General features: G+C 42.4%; 1 protein-coding gene across 1 annotated transcript in view; it reads right to left on the reverse strand.

The window, feature by feature from the left end:
• Positions 1 to 22,091, reverse strand: part of CCDC6 (coiled-coil domain containing 6) — a 321,876-nt gene that overhangs the window by 53,874 nt on the left and 245,911 nt on the right. Inside the window, exon 7 of the mRNA XM_053692244.1 lies at positions 6,427 to 6,527. Coding sequence (XP_053548219.1) covers positions 6,427 to 6,527 — 101 coding nt within the window. The remainder of the gene's footprint in view (positions 1 to 6,426; positions 6,528 to 22,091) is intronic.

Raw genomic sequence — 22,091 nt, forward strand, 5'->3', positions numbered from 1 at the left:
CTTGGGAACCACAAACAGATTTGAATAGAATCCCTGCCCGTGTTCCGTCCGCGGAACTGGGTGGATCACCCCTATTAGTAAGAGGTCTTGTACACAGCGTAGAAACGCCTCTTTCTTTATTTGGTTTGCTGATAACCTTGAAAGATGAAATCTCCCTTGTGGAGGAGAAGCTTTGAAGTCCAGAAGATATCCCTGAGATATGATCTCCAACGCCCAGGGATCCTGGACATCTCTTGCCCAAGCCTGGGCGAAGAGAGAAAGTCTGCCCCCCAACTAGATATGTTTCCGGATAGGGGGCCCTCTCTTCATGCTGTCTTAGGGGCAGCAGCAGGTTTTCTGGCCTGCTTGCCCTTGTTCCAGGACTGGTTAGTTTTCCAGCCCTGTCTGTAACGAGCAACAGCTCCTTCCTGTTTTGGAGCGGAGGAAGTTGATGCTGCTCCTGCCTTGAGGTTACGAAAGGCACGAAAATTAGACTGTTTGGCCTTTGATTTGGCCCTGTCCTGAGGTAGAGCATGGCCCTTACCTCCCGTAATGTCAGCGATAATTTCTTTCAAGCTAGGCCCGAATAAGGTCTGCCCTTTGAAAGGAATATTAAGCAATTTAGATTTAGAAGTCACGTCAGCTGACCAGGATTTAAGCCATAGCGCTCTGCGCGCTTGGATGGCGAATCCGGAGTTCTTAGCCGTAAGTTTGGTTAAATGTACAACGGCATCAGAAACAAATGTGTTAGCTAGCTTAAGTGCTTTAAGCTTGTTCATAATTTCATCCAATGGAGCTGTGCGAATGGCCTCTTCCAGAGACTCAAACCAGAATGCCGCCGCAGCAGTGACAGGCGCAATGCATGCAAGGGGCTGTAAGATAAAACCTTGTTGAACAAACATTTTCTTAAGGTAACCTTCTAATTTTTTATCCATTGGATCTGAAAAGGCACAACTATCCTCCACCGGGATAGTGGTACGCTTAGCTAAAGTAGAAACCGCTCCCTCCACCTTAGGGACCGTGTGCCATAAGTCTCGTGTGGTGGGGTCTATAGGAAACATTTTCCTAAATATGGGAGGAGGGGAAAAAGGCACACCGGGTCTATCCCACTCCTTGCTAATAATCTCTGTAAGCCTTTTAGGTATAGGAAACACGTCAGTACACACCGGTACCGCATAGTATCTATCCAACCTACATAATTTTTCTGGAATTGCAACCGTGTTACAATCATTCAGAGCCGCCAATACCTCCCCTAGCAATATGCGGAGGTTCTCAAGCTTAAATTTAAAATTAGAAATCTCTGAATCCGGTCTCCCTGGATCAGATCCGTCACCCACAGAATGAAGCTCTCCGTCTTCATGTTCTGCAAATTGTGACGCAGTATCGGACATGGCTCTCACATCATCAGCGCGCTCTGTCCTTAACCCAGAGCGAACACGCTTGCCTCTTAATTCTGGCAATTTAGATAATACTTCTGTCATAACAGTAGCCATGTCTTGCAAAGTGATTTGTAAGGGCCTCCCTGATGTACTTGGCGCCACAAAATCACGCCCCTCCTGAGCGGGAGGCGAAGGTACTGACACGTGAGGAGAGTTAGTCAGCATAACTTCCCCCTCGTTGTCTGGTGATAATTTCTTTGCATGTAAAGACTGACTTTTATTTAAAGTTACATCAATGCATTTAGTACACAACCTTCTATGGGGCTCCACATTGGCCTTCATACATAGTGAACAAACAGATTCATCTGTGTCAGACATGTTTGTACAGACTAGCAATGAGACTAGCAAGCTTGGAAAATACTTTTCAAATAAATTTACAAGCAATATAAAAAACGCTACTGTGCCTTTAAGAAGCACAAAAAGCTGTCACAGTTGAAATAACAATGAACCAAATTAGTTATAGCAACCAAATTTTCACAGTAAATGTATTAAGTTAGCAAAGGATTGCACCCACCAGCAAATGGATGATTAATCCCTTAATACCCAAAAACGGACAACAATTTAATAATTAACGTTTTTATCACAGTCAAACACACTGTCACAGGTCTGCTGTGACTGATTACCTCCCTCAAAATGAATTTTGAAGACCCCTGAGCTCTCTAGAGACGTCCTGGATCATGGAGGATGAAGTAGGAAGATTGTGACTGAATTTTTACTGCGCAAAAAAAAGCGCTAAAATAGGCCCCTCCCACTCATATTACAACAGTGGGGAAGCTCAGTTAACTGTTTCTATGCAGAAACAAAAGTTAGCCATGTGGTAAAAATCATGCCCCAATAAGTTTTATCACCAAGTACCTCACAAAAAACGATTAACATGCCAGTAAACGTTTTGAACATACATTTTAAAAGTTATGAAGTGTTATTAATAAGCCTGCTACCAGTCGCTTTTACTGCAGTTAAGGCTCACACATTACTTCAGTATTAACAGTATTTTCTGAGTCAAATTCCATTCCCTAGAAAAATACTTCAGTGTACACACACTCCTCAGCCTAATACCAGTCGCTACCACTGCATTTAAGGCTGAACTTACATTACATTGGTATCAGCAGTAATTTCTCAGTCAATTCCATTGCTTAGAAAAATAATTTATTGCACATACCTCGTTTGCAGGGGGGCCCTGCATGCTATTCCCCTTTTCTGAAGTTACCTCACTCCTCAGAATGTGCGAGAACAGCCAGTGGATCTTAGTTACGTCTGCTAAGATCATAGAAAACGCAGGCAGATTCTTCTTCTAATGCTGCCTGAGAAACAAACAGCACACTCCGGTGCCATTTAAAATAACAAACTTTTGATTGAAGAAATAAACTAAGTTTAAAAACACCACAGACCTCTCACAACGACCTATCTTTAGTTAGGTCGCAAGAGAATGACTGCATATGACATGTGAGGGGAGGAGCTATATAGCAGATCTGCTTGGGTGATCCTCTTGCAACTTCCTGTTGGGGAAGAGATATAATCCCATAAGTAATGGATGACCCGTGGACTGACTACACTTAACAAGAGAAAACGTTACTGTGCCTTTAAGAGAAACAAATTTTGACAAAATTTGAAACAGTGAAAAAAGGCAGTTACACTAACAAAATTTTTACAGTGTATGTAACAAGTCAGCAGAGCATTGCACCCACTTGCAAATTGATGATTAACCCCTTAATAACAAAAACGGAATAATAAATGACAAAAACTTTTTTTAAAGACAGTCACAACAACTGCCACAGTCTACTGTGGTTGTTACCCTCCTCAAACACGACTTTGAAGCCTTTTGAGCCCTTCAGAGATGTCCTGTATCATGCAGAGGGAAGCTGAATGTCTCTGTCAGTATTTTTATCTGCACAGAAAAGCACTAAAATAGGCCCTTCCCACTCATATTACAACAGTGGAAAGCCTCAGGAAACTGTTTCTAGGCAAAAATCAAGCCAGCCATGTGGAAAAAACTAGACCCCAATAAGTTTTATCACCAAGCATATATAAAAAAGATTAAACATGCCAGCAAACGTTTTATATTGCACTTTTATAAGAGTATGTATCTCTGTTAATAAGCCTGATACCAGTCGCTATCACTGCATTTAAGGCTTAACTTACATTAATCCGGTATCAGCAGCATTTTTCTAGCAAATTCCATCCCTAGAAATATGTTAACTGCACATACCTTATTGCAGGAAAACCTGCACGCCATTCCCCCTCTGAAGTTACCTCACTCCTCAGAATATGTGAGAACGGCAGTGGATCTTAGTTACTTCTGCTAAGATCATAGAAATCACAGGCAGATTCTTCTTCTAATGCTCCCTGAGATGAAACAGTAGTAGAAGTTAAAAAACTAACTATAATACACCACTCTCCTCTTACTACGTCCATCTTTGTTGAGAGTTGCAAGAGAATGACTGGATATGGCAGTGAGGGGAGGAGCTATATAGCAGCTCTGCTGTGGGTGATCCTCTTGCAACTTCCTGTTGGGAAGGAGAATATCCCACAAGTAATGGATGATCCGTGGACTGGATACACTTAACAAGAGAAAAAAAAACTTTATGGGCTTTATAAATAGATCATCTACAAAACATTTATGCAAAGAAAAAATGAGTGTATAATGGCCCTTTAAGCAGCATGTCGGCTCTCCTATATCTAATGAGAACCCACATACTGTTCAATATCAAAGGCAGAGTACAGTCGAATCTGAGATATGCTGCAGGGCCCCAGAGTAAAAGACTGCACTTACCTCCATGCTGAGGAACAGCATGCTATTTTCACAGTGTCAAGAGGTCCACTCTTCCTCCTGAGGTCCTATGATAGTAGAAGGATCTAAGTAAATATTCTCTAAGACCACATACTGAAAAGGCAGCACAAGAATGGGAGGCACAGAGAAGCTAAAACCCCTCCAGTTCCCACAGCCTGAAAGGCTATCACTCCAGACGCTGCTCTATAGAAAAATAGTACACATTGGCACCGTTTGAAAATAAAAAATTATTGATTGAAGAATCTAAACTAAACACCTCACTTTACCTCTTCCTATCACTAACAAAGGCAAAGAGAATGACTGGGTTGGGGGGAAGGGAGGAGCTATTTATGCAGCTCTTTGCCTCCTCCTGCTGAACAGGAGGTGAAATCCCATAAGTAAGGATGAAATCCGTGGACTCGTCATATCTTGTAAAAGAAAATACAGGATGACCTGTTGGCGACTAAATGGACCTTCACCAAAGCTCTACCTGGCCTAACTGACTACCAATGTTTTTACAACTCTATGGTTTCCAATAAAGAACACAGTTTATCCCAGTGGCTGCATGTGACACACACAGAGAAGTATTTTAATAAACCCAGAGACTGACAGAAATGCAAGACATTTTACCCTGCATGGCTGTCAGTAACACCTAAGCAGTACATTTGCAGTGTAATTTCTTCCTGGGCACTATGTGTAATGCATACAGGCATAAAAGCCCTCTCTAGCTGCCACTCAGAAGACTTTGAATAAAAACTGGACATTTTATCCCCCCCCCCGTACTTTTTTTTATAGATTATACAGGACACCTAGCTACCCTACCAGAGAGATATAACTTCCTAGACCAGTGCGTCTTTTAGTAGAAAGTGCTCTTAACATTCCCCCTAAGTATCTCCTAACTACAGCAGATAGTTTTCAAGATTTAAGATACCCCCAACATAGCTCAGATATTCCTATTTTTTCTGTTTGGTATGTTGCACTTTGTTTCCTTTCACTGGGGCTGTTTTGTTGTTACAATTACACATTTTATGTGAATTTATCTTTATTTTAATTTGCACTGGGACTATATTTTTTTATATTTTATTAGATTGCAAGCTCTGGAGTAACTCTTACAAATAGCCCAAGTGGCCCCAGAAGTACACGTGCCACTAATGGAGAAACTAAGAACTAGACCAGGGATGGCAGACATCAAACAAGTTCCTAAGGTGGCACTCTGTTTCTAGCCTACCAAAATACTGCTTAGTTTCACTGGTTGCAATTGTAATGCTTAATATTGTTTTTTTGACAATAAAATCATTCCATAAATATGCAAATAAGCTTTAATAGTCCATTTTGTATGTCACGAATGGTCAACTTACAACCAATGGGCCACATATGACTTCTCTGTATTAACCGTTTACTGCCCCCAGTGCATTGTTGTTGTTTTTTGGTTTCAGTGAAAAGCCAAAACTAAATATTTGTGCTTTGGGGACTTCTGGTGGGTGGGCCAAACAAGGTGGCCACAGCTCAAGAGTGGAGAACAGGAGAGTACCTGCACCCTTACCTAAATATGGATCTGTGCCACTAGATAATTTAGGAAGTTTCCCACCACATTTATAAAAAAACAACTAAATGGTAATGTTTCTTTAATGGCCATTTAAATTCAGAAAATGATCACTAATTTGCGCCCCCCCCCCCAAAAAAAAAAGGTTCCCATCTCTCCTAGAACATAGTCTAAGTAGCATCATTTGCCCTTATATTGTATTATAGGAATCTATTTCATTTTTCTAGCAATTAAAATGCCTGAACAGGAAACTTAAAGGTGCAGTACAATATTTCACAGACCACATAGAGCATGCAACTTTCCAATTTACTTTTATTATCAAATTGCTTTGTTGTTTTGATATCCTTTGTTAAAGAGCATACCTAGGAAGGCTTGGGAGCACCACTGCACTGCTGGGAGCTAGCTGTTTATTGGTGGCTGCACATATATGCCTCATTATTGCCTCACCAGAGGTGTTCATCTAGCTCCCAGTAGTGCATTGCTGTTCCCGAGCATACTCTACAACAAAGGATACCACGAGAACAAAGCACATTTGATAACAGAAGTAAATTGGAAAGTTGTTTAAAATTGAAAAAAATGTCTGAATTATGAATGTTTATTTTTTTACTTTATTGTTTCTTTATGCTAAATAAATGAACTCTTCCATATTTCTTTATTAACAGTCTAGAGCAGGATGGATCAAATAAAAAGCACTTTACCAGGAGAAATAGGCCTGCTGGAACTTGGAGATGGTGTATAGGGAATAGGGCTGGATACAGTGCGTGGCCTCAGCCCTTGTGCTGACATCTCATTAAAATACCTGAAAATGAAAATATGAAAAACTTTCAGAATTTATTTTTTTCATACTCAAAATCATTATGTCATCTTTATTTGTGAGTTTATAACTGTGTGCGACTTATAGTAATTCCAGAATTATCCAGATCCTTCTCCTTAAGGGAGAAGAGAGAGAGGGAGAAGAGAGAGAGAGAGAGAGACAGCGAGAGAGAGAGAGACAGCGAGAGAGAGACAGCGAGAGAGAGACAGCGAGAGAGAGAGAGACAGCGAGAGAGAGAGAGACAGCGAGAGAGAGAGACAGCGAGAGAGAGAGAGACAGCGAGAGAGAGAGAGACAGCGAGAGAGAGAGAGACAGCGAGAGAGAGAGAGACAGCGAGAGAGAGAGAGACAGCGAGAGAGAGAGAGACAGCGAGAGAGAGAGAGACAGCGAGAGAGAGAGACAGCGAGAGAGAGAGACAGCAAGAGAGAGAGAGACAGCGAGAGAGAGAGAGACAGCGAGAGAGAGAGAGACAGCGAGAGAGAGAGAGACAGCGAGAGAGAGAGAGACAGCGAGAGAGAGAGAGACAGCGAGAGAGAGAGAGACAGCGAGAGAGAGAGAGACAGCGAGAGAGAGAGAGACAGCGAGAGAGAGAGAGACAGCGAGAGAGAGAGACAGCGAGAGAGAGAGACAGCGAGAGAGAGAGACAGCGAGAGAGAGACAGAGGGGGGGGGAGAGAGAGAGAGAGGTGGGGAAGGGTCAAAGAGAGTGAATAAGAAAAATTAAAGAATATAATAGAATTTTTGGTAAAAATAAATCTCTTAAGTAGTTATACCATAAGATCTTCATTAGTGGGTTAATATCAGCATAACCCATCAAAAAAAATGTGATTGGAAACTCTCTGCCAAATGCTGCTGGGTGGTATATATATACATACATACATACACACACACATACATATATATAGGAGTATGGAGACTAGGCCACTGCAGAGCGTGATGCTGGGAGGAGAGTCGCAAGCTGCCCAGCTGATAGGGTGAATATCAACACATACATATATATACCATATTGTCCGGAGTATAGGCCACACTCCCCCCCCCCCCCTAATTTTAATTAAATTAGAGGCGCAGCCTAAATCGGGATGTTATCAACAGCGTCCAATGTCATTCAATATTATCGACAGCTGTTACATTCAATAATGCTATTTCAAATATGCTAAAAAAAAAATTGACGCCTTTGGCTGCAATTGAAATATTACTGTAAGTTTTTATTTTTGTTTGTATACACTCAGGTGTTGTTAATTGAATTAATGATTGTTTAACTGATCACTTTTTCTCAAACTTTTTTTCAAAGGGGATAATGGATTCAATGAGAGTCCTGAAAAAAAACAGTACAGCTACTGTATTTCTGTGAACATATAACAGATGCCGTCAAAAGCAGGCCTAACTGCATAGTTGATAGCAAAAGTGTTAAAAATACCGGTACATGTGTTCCTATTCATTGAATAAATTAAAATACTGTTTTACTGTTCTAGTAATGTATATAGTTTCTTTAAAAATTAAATATTCTTTAAAATGGCACCAAACTTTAAGGGTGAGGCTTATAATCGGGTGGGGTCTATACGCGAGACAATATGGTATTTATTAACTAAAATTTGGGAGTCAGTCCTGATGACGTCATATTAACACCACCAGGCAGTGTCATAAAACATATGCAAGTCAGCTAAACCAGTTAATCTTAATTAAACCCATTATCCTCTTTGATACACAGACTACATGACACATTGTTCAATATATTGCTCAATACACGCTCACAGATGTTACTTTGCTGACACCTACTGGTTTAATCGTGTGAAACATACAGAGTAGTGATTTAGCCTCTTGGTTGTCCAGTTAACAGGATAATCTAATCAATGGGTAAAAGGGACATTTAAGTCAGACAAACTTCCATGATTCAGATACAGCATAACATTTTAAATGACTTTACAGTTTACTTTTATCATTAAAGGGACACTGAACCCAAATCATTTTTTTCATGATTCAGATAGAGCAGGAAATTTTAAGCAACTTTCTAATTTACTCCTATTATCATTTTTAATTTGTTCTCTTTGTATCTTTATTTGAAAAAGCAGAAATGTAAGCTTACGAGCCGGTCTATTTTTGGTTCAGACTCTGGATAGCACTTGCCGATTGGTGGCTACATTTAGCCACCAATCAGGGAGCGCTACACAGGTGCTGAACCAAAGATGGACCGGCTTGTAAACTTACATTCCTGTTTTTAAATAAAGATAACAAGAGAACAAAGAGAAAAAAGAAAACAGAATTTATGTTTACCTGATAAATTACTTTCTCCAACGGTGTGTCCGGTCCACGGCGTCATCCTTACTTGTGGGATATTCTCTTCCCCAACAGGAAATGGCAAAGAGCCCAGCAAAGCTGGTCACATGATCCCTCCTAGGCTCCGCCTACCCCAGTCATTCGACCGACGTTAAGGAGGAATATTTGCATAGGAGAAACCATATGATACCGTGGTGACTGTAGTTAAAGAAAATAAATTATCAGACCTGATTAAAAAACCAGGGCGGGCCGTGGACCGGACACACCGTTGGAGAAAGTAATTTATCAGGTAAACATAAATTCTGTTTTCTCCAACATAGGTGTGTCCGGTCCACGGCGTCATCCTTACTTGTGGGAACCAATACCAAAGCTTTAGGACACGGATGATGGGAGGGAGCAAATCAGGTCACCTAGATGGAAGGCACCACGGCTTGCAAAACCTTTCTCCCAAAAATAGCCTCAGAAGAAGCAAAAGTATCAAACTTGTAAAATTTGGTAAAAGTGTGCAGTGAAGACCAAGTCGCTGCCCTACATATCTGATCAACAGAAGCCTCGTTCTTGAAGGCCCATGTGGAAGCCACAGCCCTAGTGGAATGAGCTGTGATTCTTTCGGGAGGCTGCCGTCCGGCAGTCTCGTAAGCCAATCTGATGATGCTTTTAATCCAAAAAGAGAGAGAGGTGGAAGTTGCTTTTTGACCTCTCCTTTTACCGGAATAAACAACAAACAAGGAAGATGTTTGTCTAAAATCCTTTGTAGCATCTAAATAGAATTTTAGAGCGCGAACAACATCCAAATTGTGCAACAAACGTTCCTTCTTCGAAACTGGTTTCGGACACAGAGAAGGTACGATAATCTCCTGGTTAATGTTTTTGTTAGAAACAACTTTTGGAAGAAAACCAGGTTTAGTACGTAAAACCACCTTATCTGCATGGAACACCAGATAAGGAGGAGAACACTGCAGAGCAGATAATTCTGAAACTCTTCTAGCAGAAGAAATTGCAACCAAAAACAAAACTTTCCAAGATAATAACTTAATATCAACGGAATGTAAGGGTTCAAACGGAACCCCCTGAAGAACTGAAAGAACTAAGTTGAGACTCCAAGGAGGAGTCAAAGGTTTGTAAACAGGCTTGATTCTAACCAGAGCCTGAACAAAGGCTTGAACATCTGGCACAGCTGCCAGCTTTTTGTGAAGTAACACAGACAAGGCAGAAATCTGTCCCTTCAGGGAACTTGCAGATAATCCTTTTTCCAATCCTTCTTGAAGGAAGGATAGAATCTTAGGAATCTTAACCTTGTCCCAAGGGAATCCTTTAGATTCACACCAACAGATATATTTTTTCCAAATTTTGTGGTAAATCTTTCTAGTTACAGGCTTTCTGGCCTGAACAAGAGTATCGATAACAGAATCTGAGAACCCTCGCTTCGATAAGATCAAGCGTTCAATCTCCAAGCAGTCAGCTGGAGTGAGACCAGATTCGGATGTTCGAACGGACCTTGAACAAGAAGGTCTCGTCTCAAAGGTAGCTTCCATGGTGGAGCCGATGACATATTCACCAGATCTGCATACCAAGTCCTGCGTGGCCACGCAGGAGCTATCAAGATCACCGACGCCCTTTCCTGATTGATCCTGGCTACCAGCCTGGGGATGAGAGGAAACGGCGGGAATACATAAGCTAGTTTGAAGGTCCAAGGTGCTACTAGTGCATCCACTAGAGCCGCCTTGGGATCCCTGGATCTGGACCCGTAGCAAGGAACTTTGAAGTTCTGACGAGAGGCCATCAGATCCATGTCTGGAATGCCCCACAGTTGAGTGACTTGGGCAAAGATTTCCGGATGGAGTTCCCACTCCCCCGGATGCAATGTCTGACGACTCAGAAAATCCGCTTCCCAATTTTCCACTCCTGGGATGTGGATAGCAGACAGGTGGCAGGAGTGAGACTCCGCCCATAGAATGATTTTGGTCACTTCTTCCATCGCCAGGGAACTCCTTGTTCCCCCCTGATGGTTGATGTACGCAACAGTTGTCATGTTGTCTGATTGAAACCGTATGAACTTGGCCCTCGCTAGCTGAGGCCAAGCCTTGAGAGCATTGAATATCGCTCTCAGTTCCAGAATATTTATCGGTAGAAGAGATTCTTCCCGAGACCAAAGACCCTGAGCTTTCAGGGATCCCCAGACCGCGCCCCAGCCCATCAGACTGGCGTCGGTCGTGACAATGACCCACTCTGGTCTGCGGAAGGTCATCCCTTGTGACAGGTTGTCCAGGGACAGCCACCAACAGAGTGAGTCTCTGGTCCTCTGATTTACTTGAATCCTCGGAGACAAGTTTGTATAGTCCCCATTCCACTGACTGAGCATGCACAGTTGTAATGGTCTTAGATGAATGCGCGCAAAAGGAACTATGTCCATTGCCGCTACCATCAAACCTATCACTTCCATGCACTGCGCTATGGAAGGAAGAGGAACGGAATGAAGTATCCGACAAGAGTCTAGAAGTTTTGTTTTTCTGGCCTCTGTCAGAAAAATCCTCATTTCTAAGGAGTCTATTATTGTTCCCAAGAAGGGAACCCTTGTTGACGGAGATAGAGAACTCTTTTCCACGTTCACTTTCCATCCGTGAGATCTGAGAAAGGCCAGGACGATGTCCGTGTGAGCCTTTGCTTGAGGAAGGGACGACGCTTGAATCAGAATGTCGTCCAAGTAAGGTACTACAGCAATGCCCCTTGGTCTTAGCACAGCTAGAAGGGACCCTAGTACCTTTGTGAAAATCCTTGGAGCAGTGGCTAATCCGAAAGGAAGCGCCACGAACTGGTAATGCTTGTCCAGGAATGCGAACCTTAGGAACCGATGATGTTCCTTGTGGATAGGAATATGTAGATACGCATCCTTTAAATCCACCGTGGTCATGAATTGACCTTCCTGGATGGAAGGAAGAATTGTTCGAATGGTTTCCATTTTGAACGATGGAACCTTGAGAAACTTGTTTAAGATCTTGAGATCTAAGATTGGTCTGAACGTTCCCTCTTTTTTGGGAACTATGAACAGATTGGAGTAGAACCCCATCCCTTGTTCTCCTAATGGAACAGGATGAATCACTCCCATTTTTAACAGGTCTTCTACACAACGTAAGAATGCCTGTCTTTTTATGTGGTCTGAAGACAACTGAGACCTGTGGAACCTCCCCCTTGGGGGAAGCCCCTTGAATTCCAGAAGATAACCTTGGGAGACTATTTCTAGCGCCCAAGGATCCAGAACATCTCTTGCCCAAGCCTGAGCGAAGAGAGAGAGTCTGCCCCCCGCCAGATCCAGTCCCGGATCGGGGGCCAACATTTCATGCTGTCTTGGTAGCAGTGGCAGGTTTCTTGGCCTGCTTTCCCTTGTTCCAGCCTTGCATTGGTCTCCAAGCTGGCTTGGCTTGAGAAGTATTACCCTCTTGCTTAGAGGACGTAGCACTTTGGGCTGGTCCGTTTCTACGAAAGGGACGAAAATTAGGTTTATTTTTGGCCTTGAAAGGCCGATCCTGAGGAAGGGCGTGGCCCTTACCCCCAGTGATATCAGAGATAATCTCTTTCAAGTCAGGGCCAAACAGCGTTTTCCCCTTGAAAGGAATGTTAAGTAGCTTGTTCTTGGAAGACGCATCAGCTGACCAAGATTTCAACCAAAGCGCTCTGCGCGCCACAATAGCAAACCCAGAATTCTTAGCCGCTAACCTAGCCAATTGCAAAGTGGCGTCTAGGGTGAAAGAATTAGCCAATTTGAGAGCATTGATTCTGTCCATAATCTCCTCATAAGGAGGAGAATCACTATCGACCGCCTTTACCAGCTCATCGAACCAGAAACACGCGGCTGTAGCGACAGGGACAATGCATGAAATTGGTTGTAGAAGGTAACCCTGCTGAACAAACATCTTTTTAAGTAAACCTTCTAATTTTTTATCCATAGGATCTTTGAAAGCACAACTATCTTCTATGGGTATAGTGGTGCGTTTGTTTAAAGTGGAAACCGCTCCCTCGACCTTGGGGACTGTCTGCCATAAGTCCTTTCTGGGGTCGACCATAGGAAACAATTTTTTAAATATGGGGGGAGGGACGAAAGGAATACCGGGCCTTTCCCATTCTTTATTTACAATGTCCGCCACCCGCTTGGGTATAGGAAAAGCTTCTGGGAGCCCCGGGACCTCTAGGAACTTGTCCATTTTACATAGTTTCTCTGGGATGACCAACTTGTCACAATCATCCAGAGTGGATAATACCTCCTTAAGCAGAATGCGGAGATGTTCCAACTTAAATTTAAACGTAATCACATCAGGTTCAGCTTGTTGAGAAATGTTCCCTGAATCAGTAATTTCTCCCTCAGACAAAACCTCCCTGGCCCCATCAGACTGGTTTAGGGGCCCTTCAGAACCATTATTATCAGCGTCGTCATGCTCTTCAGTATCTAAAACAGAGCAGTCGCGCTTACGCTGATAAGAGTGCATTTTGGCTAAAATGTTTTTGACAGAATTATCCATTACAGCCGTTAATTGTTGCATAGTAAGGAGTATTGGCGCGCTAGATGTACTAGGGGCCTCCTGAGTGGGCAAGACTCGTGTAGACGAAGGAGGGAATGATGCAGTACCATGCTTACTCCCCTCACTTGAGGAATCATCTTGGGCATCATTGTCACATAAATCACATTTATTTAAATGAGAAGGAACTCTGGCTTCCCCACATTCAGAACACAGTCTATCTGGTAGTTCAGACATGTTAAACAGGCATAAACTTGATAACAAAGTACAAAAAACGTTTTAAAATAAAACCGTTACTGTCACTTTAAATTTTAAACTGAACACACTTTATTACTGCAATTGCGAAAAAATATGAAGGAATTGTTCAAAATTCACCAAAATTTCACCACAGTGTCTTAAAGCCTTAAAAGCATTGCACACCAAATTTGGAAGCTATAACCCTTAAAATAACGGAACCGGAGCCGTTTTTAACTTTAACCCCTTTACAGTCCCTGGTATCTGCTTTGCTGAGACCCAACCAAGCCCAAAGGGGAATACGATACCAAATGACGCCTTCAGAAAGTCTTTTCTATGTATCAGAGCTCCTCACACATGCGACTGCATGTCATGCCTCTCAAAAACAAGTGCGCAACACCGGCGCGAAAAACATAATTTATGCTTACCTGATAAATTCCTTTCTTCTGTTGTGTGATCAGTCCACGGGTCATCATTACTTCTGGGATATAACTCCTCCCCAACAGGAAATGCAAGAGGATTCACCCAGCAGAGCTGCATATAGCTCCTCCCCTCTACGTCAGTCCCAGTCATTCGACCAAGAATCAACGAGAAAGGAGTAACCAAGGGTGAAGTGGTGACTGGAGTATAATTTAAAAGATATTTACCTGCCTTAAAACAGGGCGGGCCGTGGACTGATCACACAACAGAAGAAAGGAATTTATCAGGTAAGCATAAATTATGTTTTCTTCTGTTATGTGTGATCAGTCCACGGGTCATCATTACTTCTGGGATACCAATACCAAAGCAAAAGTACACGGATGACGGGAGGGATAGGCAGGCTCATTATACAGAAGGAACCACTGCCTGAAGAACCTTTCTCCCAAAAATAGCCTCCGAAGAAGCAAAAGTGTCAAATTTGTAAAATTTGGAATAAGTATGAAGCGAAGACCAAGTTGCAGCCTTGCAAATCTGTTCAACAGAGGCCTCATTCTTAAAGGCCCAAGTGGAAGCCACAGCTCTAGTGGAGTGAGCTGTAATTCTTTCAGGAGGCTGCTGTCCAGCAGTCTCATAGGCTAAACGTATTATGCTACGAAGCCAAAAAGAGAGAGAGGTAGCAGAAGCTTTTTGACCTCTCCTCTGTCCAGAGTAAACGACAAACAAGGAAGAAGTTTGGCGAAAATCTTTAGTTGCCTGCAAGTAGAACTTGAGGGCACGAACTACATCCAGATTGTGTAAAAGACGTTCCTTCTTTGAAGAAGGATTTGGACACAAGGATGGGACAACAATCTCTTGATTGATGTTCCTGTTAGTGACTACCTTAGGTAAGAACCCAGGTTTAGTACGCAGAACTACCTTGTCTGAGTGAAAAATCAGATAAGGGGAATCACAATGTAAGGCTGATAACTCAGAGACTCTTCGAGCCGAGGAAATAGCCATTAAAAACAGAACTTTCCAAGATAACATTTTTATATCAATGGAATGAAGGGGTTCAAACGGAACACCCTGTAAAACGTTAAGAACTAAGTTTAAACTCCATGGTGGAGCAACAGCTTTAAACACAGGCTTGATCCTAGCTAAAGCCTGACAAAAGGACTGGACGTCTGGATTTTCTGACAGACGTCTGTGTAACAAGATGGACAGAGCTGAAATCTGTCCCTTTAATGAACTAGCTGATAAACCCTTTTCTAAACCTTCTTGTAGAAAAGACAATATCCTAGCGATCCTAACCTTACTCCAGGAGTAACCTTTGGATTCGCACCAGTATAGGTATTTCCGCCATATTTTATGGTAAATCCTTCTGGTAACAGGCTTCCTAGCCTGAATCAGGGTATCAATAACCGACTCAGAAAAACCACGTTTTGATAAAATCAAGCGTTCAATTTCCAAGCAGTCAGCTTCAGAGAAGCTAGATTTTGATGTTTGAATGGACCCTGTATCAGAAGGTCCTGTCTTAGAGGTAGAGACCAAGGCGGACAGGATGACATGTCCACTAGATCTGCATACCAAGTCCTGCGTGGCCAAGCAGGTGCTATTAGAATTACTGATGCTCTCTCCTGTTTGATTTTGGCAATCAATCGAGGAAGCAGCGGGAAGGGTGGAAACACATAAGCCATCCTGAAGTTCCAAGGTGCTGTCAAAGCATCTATCAGAACTGCTCCCGGATCCCTGGATCTGGACCCGTAGCGAGGAAGTTTGGCGTTCTGGCGAGACGCCATGAGATCTATCTCTGGTCTGCCCCAACGTCGAAGTATTTGGGCAAAGACCTCCGGATGAAGTTCCCACTCCCCCGGATGAAGAGTCTGGCGACTCAAGAAATCCGCCTCCCAGTTCTCCACTCCCGGGATGTGGATTGCTGACAGATGGCAAGAGTGAGACTCTGCCCAGCGAATTATCTTTGATACTTCCATCATTGCTAGGGAGCTTCTTGTCCCTCCCTGATGGTTGATGTAAGCTACAGTCGTGATGTTGTCCGACTGAAACCTGATGAACCCCCGAGTTATTAACTGGGGCCAAGCCAGAAGGGCATTGAGAACTGCTCTCAATTCCAGAATGTTTATTGGAAGGAGACTCTCCTCCTGATTCCATAGTCCCTGAGCCTTCAGAGAATTCCAGACAGCGCCCCAACCTAGTAGGCTGGCGTCTGTTGTTACAATTGTCCAGTCTGGCCTGCTGAATGGCATCCCCCTGGACAGGTGTGGCCGATAAAGCCACCATAGAAGAGAATTTCTGGTCTCTTGATTCAGATTCAGAGTAGGGGACAAATCTGAGTAATCCCCATTCCACTGACTTAGCATGCATAATTGCAGCGGTCTGAGGTGTAGGCGTGCAAAAGGTACTATGTCCATTGCCGCTACCATTAAGCCGATCACCTCCATGCATTGAGCTACTGACGGGTGTTGAATGGAATGAAGGACGCGGCATGCATTCTGAAGTTTTGTTAACCTGTCTTCTGTCAGGTAAATCTTCATCTCTACAGAATCTATAAGAGTCCCCAAGAATGGAACTCTTGTGAGAGGAAAGAGAGAACTCTTCTTTTCGTTCACTTTCCATCCATGCGACCTTAGAAATGCCAGAACTAACTCTGTATGAGACTTGGCAGTTTGAAAGCTTGAAGCTTGTATTAGAATGTCGTCTAGGTACGGAGCTACCGAAATCCCTCGCGGTCTTAGTACCGCTAGAAGGGCACCCAGAACCTTTGTGAAGATTCTTGGAGCCGTAGCCAATCCGAATGGAAGAGCTACAAACTGGTAGTGCCTGTCTAAGAAGGCAAACCTTAGATACCGGTGATGATCTTTGTGGATCGGTATGTGAAGGTAAGCATCCTTTAAATCCACTGTGGTCATGTACTGACCCTCTTGGATCATGGGTAAGATTGTCCGAATAGTTTCCATTTTGAACGATGGAACTCTTAGGAATTTGTTTAGAGTCTTTAAATCTAAGATTGGCCTGAAAGTTCCCTCTTTTTTGGGAACCACAAACAGGTTTGAGTAGAACCCTTGTCCTTGTTCCGACCACGGAACCGGATGGATCACTCCCATTGTTAACAGATCTTGTACGCAGCGTAGAAACGCTTCTTTCTTTATCTGGTTTGTTGACAACCTTGACAGATGAAATCTCCCTCTTGGGGGAGATAATTTGAAGTCTAGAAGGTATCCCTGAGATATGATCTCTAGTGCCCAGGGATCCTGAACATCTCTTGCCCAGGCCTGGGCGAAGAGAGAGAGTCTGCCCCCTACTAGATCCGGTCCCGGATCGGGGGCTCTCGGTTCATGCTGTCTTTGGGGCAGCAGCAGGTTTCCTGGCCTGCTTGCTTTTGTTCCAGGACTGGTTAGGCCTCCAGCCTTGCCTGTAACGAGCAACAGCTCCTTCCTGTTTTGGTGCAGTGGAGGTTGATGCTGCTCCTGTTTTGAAATTCCGAAAGGGACGAAAATTAGACTGTCTAGCCTTAGCTTTGGCCTTGTCTTGAGGTAGGGCGTGGCCCTTACCTCCCGTAATGTCAGCGATAATTTCTTTCAAACCGGGCCCGAATAAGGACTGCCCCTTGAAAGGTATATTAAGTAATTTGGACTTAGAAGTAACATCAGCTGACCAGGATTTTAGCCACAGTGCCCTGCGTGCCTGTATGGCGAATCCTGAATTCTTAGCCGTAAGTTTGGTTAAATGTACTACGGCCTCCGAAATGAAAGAATTAGCTAGTTTAAGGACTCTAAGCCTGTCCGTAATGTCGTCTAGCGTAGAGGAACTAAGGTTCTCTTCAAGCGACTCAATCCAAAATGCTGCCGCAGCCGTAATCGGCGCGATACATGCAAGGGGTTGTAATATAAAACCTTGTTGAACAAACATTTTCTTAAGGTAACCCTCTAATTTTTTATCCATTGGATCTGAGAAAGCACAGCTATCCTCCACCGGGATAGTGGTACGCTTAGCTAAAGTAGAAACTGCTCCCTCCACCTTGGGGACCGTTTGCCATAAGTCCCGAGTGGTGGCGTCTATTGGAAACATCTTTCTAAATATTGGAGGGGGTGAGAACGGCACACCGGGTCTATCCCACTCCTTAGTAACAATTTCAGTTAGTCTCTTAGGTATAGGAAAAACGTCAGTACTCGCCGGTACTGCAAAGTATTTATCCAACCTACACAGTTTCTCTGGTATTGCAACGGTGTTACAATCATTGAGAGCTGCTAAGACCTCCCCTAGTAGTACACGGAGGTTCTCCAATTTAAATTTAAAATTTGAAATATCTGAGTCCAATCTGTTTGGATCAGAACCGTCACCCACAGAATGAAGCTCTCCGTCCTCATGCTCTGCGAGCTGTGACGCAGTATCAGACATGGCCCTAGCATTGTCAGCGCACTCTGTTCTCACCCCAGAGTGATCACGCTTGCCTCTTAGTTCTGGTAATTTAGACAAAACTTCAGTCATAACAGTAGCCATATCTTGTAATGTTATCTGTAATGGCCGCCCAGATGTACTAGGCGCCAAAATATCACGCACCTCCCGGGCGGGAGATGCAGGTACTGTCGCGTGAGGCGAGTTAGTCGGCATAACTCTCCCCTCGCTGTTTGGTGAAATTTGTTCACATTGTACAGATTGACTTTTATTTAAAGTAGCATCAATACAGTTAGTACATAAATTTCTATTGGGCTCCACCTTGGCATTGGAACAAATGACACAGATATCTTCCTCTGAGTCAGACATGTTTAACACACTAGCAAAAAAACTTACAACTTGGTTATAATCTTTTTTTAGCAAAAAAACGCACTGTGCCTCAAAGAGGTACTAACGATTAAATGACAGTTGAAATAATGAACTGAAACACAGTTATAGCATCAAACTTTAAAACAACACAACTTTTAGCAAAGGTTTGTTCCCATTAGTAAAAAACAACACTAATTAAATTTGTACATAAGAAAACAAAACAACGTTTTTTATTCACAGTCACTATAAGAATTCTCACAGCTCTGCTGAGAGAATTTACCTCCCTTCAAAGAAGTTTGAAGACCCCTGAGATCTGTCAGAGATGAACCGGATCATGCAGGAAATATAAAAGTAGCTGACTGGAATTTTTTGATGCGTAGCAAAGAGCGCCAAAAACGGCCCCTCCCTCTCCCACACAGCAGTGAAGAGAAACGAAACTGTCACAATTAAATCAAAAAAACTGCCAAGTGGAAAATAATGCCCAAATATTTATTCACACAGTACCTCAGCAATGTAAACGATTCTACATTCCAGCAAAAACGTTTAACATGAGAATAGTTATTAAAAGGATTAGTGACTTTTAACACAGTAGTTCCGGTGAAATACCATCCCCAGAATACTGAAGTGTATACATACATGTCATTTTAACGGTATGGCAGGCTTTTCTCATCAATTCCATTCAGAAAATAAAAACTGCCACATACCTCAATGCAGATTCATCTGCCCGCTGTCCCCTGATCTGAAGCCTTTACCTCCCTCAGATGGTCGAGAACAGCAATATGATCTTAACGACTCCGGTTAAAATCATAGTAAAAAATCTCTGTCAGATTCTTCCTCAAACTCTGCCAGAGAAGTAATAACACGCTCCGGTGCTATTTTAAAATAACAAACTTTTGATTGAAGTCATAAAAACTAAGTATAATCACCATAGTCCTCTCACACATCCTATCTAGTCGTTGGGTGCAAGAGAATGACTGGGACTGACGTAGAGGGGAGGAGCTATATGCAGCTCTGCTGGGTGAATCCTCTTGCATTTCCTGTTGGGGAGGAGTTATATCCCAGAAGTAATGATGACCCGTGGACTGATCACACATAACAGAAGAAATGAGGCTCTGCCTATGATTTGGGAAAGCCCCTAAGAATAAGGTGTCTAAAACAGTGCCTGCCGATATAATCTTATCAAAATACCCAGATTAAATGATTCCTCAAGGCTAAATATGTGTTAATAATGAATCGATTTAGCCCAGAAAAAGTCTACAGTCTTAATAAGCCCTTGTGAAGCCCTTATTTACTATCTTAATAAACATGGCTTACCGGATCCCATAGGGAAAATGACAGCTTCCAGCATTACATCGTCTTGTTAGAATGTGTCATACCTCAAGCAGCAAGAGACTGCTCACTGTTCACCCAACTGAAGTTAATTCCTCTCAACAGTCCTGTGTGGAACAGCCATGGATTTTAGTAACGGTTGCTAAAATCATTTTCCTCATACAAACAGAAATCTTCATCTCTTTTCTGTTTCTGAGTAAATAGTACATACCAGCACTATTTTAAAATAACAAACTCTTGATTGAATAATAAAAACTACAGTTAAACACTAAAAAACTCTAAGCCATCTCCGTGGAGATGTTGCCTGTACAACGGCAAAGAGAATGACTGGGGTAGGCGGAGCCTAGGAGGGATCATGTGACCAGCTTTGCTGGGCTCTTTGCCATTTCCTGTTGGGGAAGAGAATATCCCACAAGTAAGGATGACGCCGTGGACCGGACACACCTATGTTGGAGAAATAGGAGTAAATTAGAAAGTTGCAGTATCCCTTTAAATTTGCATCATTCTTTTGGTAACTTTGTTAAAAAAATCAGCCCCAGAGCAAAAATGCACCACTGGCAGCTAGCTGAATACATTTGGAGAGGCAATGACAAGAAGTATATATGCAGCCACAAATCAGCAGCTAGCTCCCAGTGAAGCACTGCTGCTGTTTCTGAGCCTACTTGGGTATGCTATCCAACACAGGCTACCAAGATAGCAAACTTATTATTTCTGAACTAAGTTTAATTTTGAATTTCAAAATCAGTTTGAGACTAGCTGAATTTAGCTTTCAACAAATAACAAGAGAACAAAGCACATTTGATGATAAACGTAAATTGGAAAGTTATTTAAAATTACATGCCCTATCGGAATCACAAGTTTAATTTTGACCTGACTGTCCCTTTAAACAACTTTCCAGTTTACTTCTATTATCAAATTTGCTTAATTCTCTTGGTATCATTTGTTGAAGGAGCAGTAATGCACTACTGGTTTCTAACTGAAAACATGGGGTGAGCCAATGACAATAGGTATATATATATATGCAGCCTCCAATCAGCAGCTAGCACCCAGGTGATTTGATGCTCCCGATCTGAGCTAGATAAACCCTTCAGCAAAGGATAACAAGAGAATAAAGCAAATTAAATAATAGACGTAAATTGGAAAGTTGATTACTAAGGTATCTCACAGCGCTCACAGATAGTTCCTACTAGCTCCCAGGTTCAAAAGGGAACCTAGCTTACCCTTAGATGAAAGTTATTAAAATATTGGAAGACCTAGGAGCGCCTAACACAGGCCGAGGAAGTGATTTAGAAGCTAGCTAGTAGCTCTGCAGGTTAGCCAAAAATAAATAATCTTATATATTAAAATATAGATAAACGTTCTAGGACGTCTTAAAAAATCCTGTTACCTTTACTAGAGTGGATGTAGATTAAGGCAAAATATACAATATTGATGCAGTAAAACACAATATGTTAATACAGTAAAACACAATAAGTTAAAATCATGGATCCATGGTACATTACACGCAAAATACAATAACATATAATTAATAGGATAAAACAATGGTATTGCAATAGTAAATAAAATGGTTGGGAAATCAGAGGGAAATAGTGTTCCCTGCTAATGGGATGTACAAAAAAGGTGAAAGAAAATATATCTCTCAAAAAATGAACAACGTGAAAGTGATCAAAAAAGTGATCTAAAAAGCCAAAAAACATAATTTATGCTTACCTGATAAATTCCTTTCTTCTGTTGTGTGATCAGTCCACGGGTCATCATTACTTCTGGGATATAACTCCTCCCCAACAGGAAATGCAAGAGGATTCACCCAGCAGAGCTGCATATAGCTCCTCCCCTCTACGTCACTCCCAGTCATTCGACCAAGAATCAACGAGAAAGGAGAAACCAAGGGTGAAGTGGTGACTGGAGTATAATTTAAAAGATATTTACCTGCCTTAAAAAAACAGGGCGGGCCGTGGACTGATCACACAACAGAAGAAAGGAATTTATCAGGTAAGCATAAATTATGTTTTCTTCTGTTA

The sequence above is a fragment of the Bombina bombina genome, chromosome 9 (genome assembly GCF_027579735.1).
Source record: "Bombina bombina isolate aBomBom1 chromosome 9, aBomBom1.pri, whole genome shotgun sequence".
NCBI lineage: Eukaryota > Metazoa > Chordata > Amphibia > Anura > Bombinatoridae > Bombina > Bombina bombina.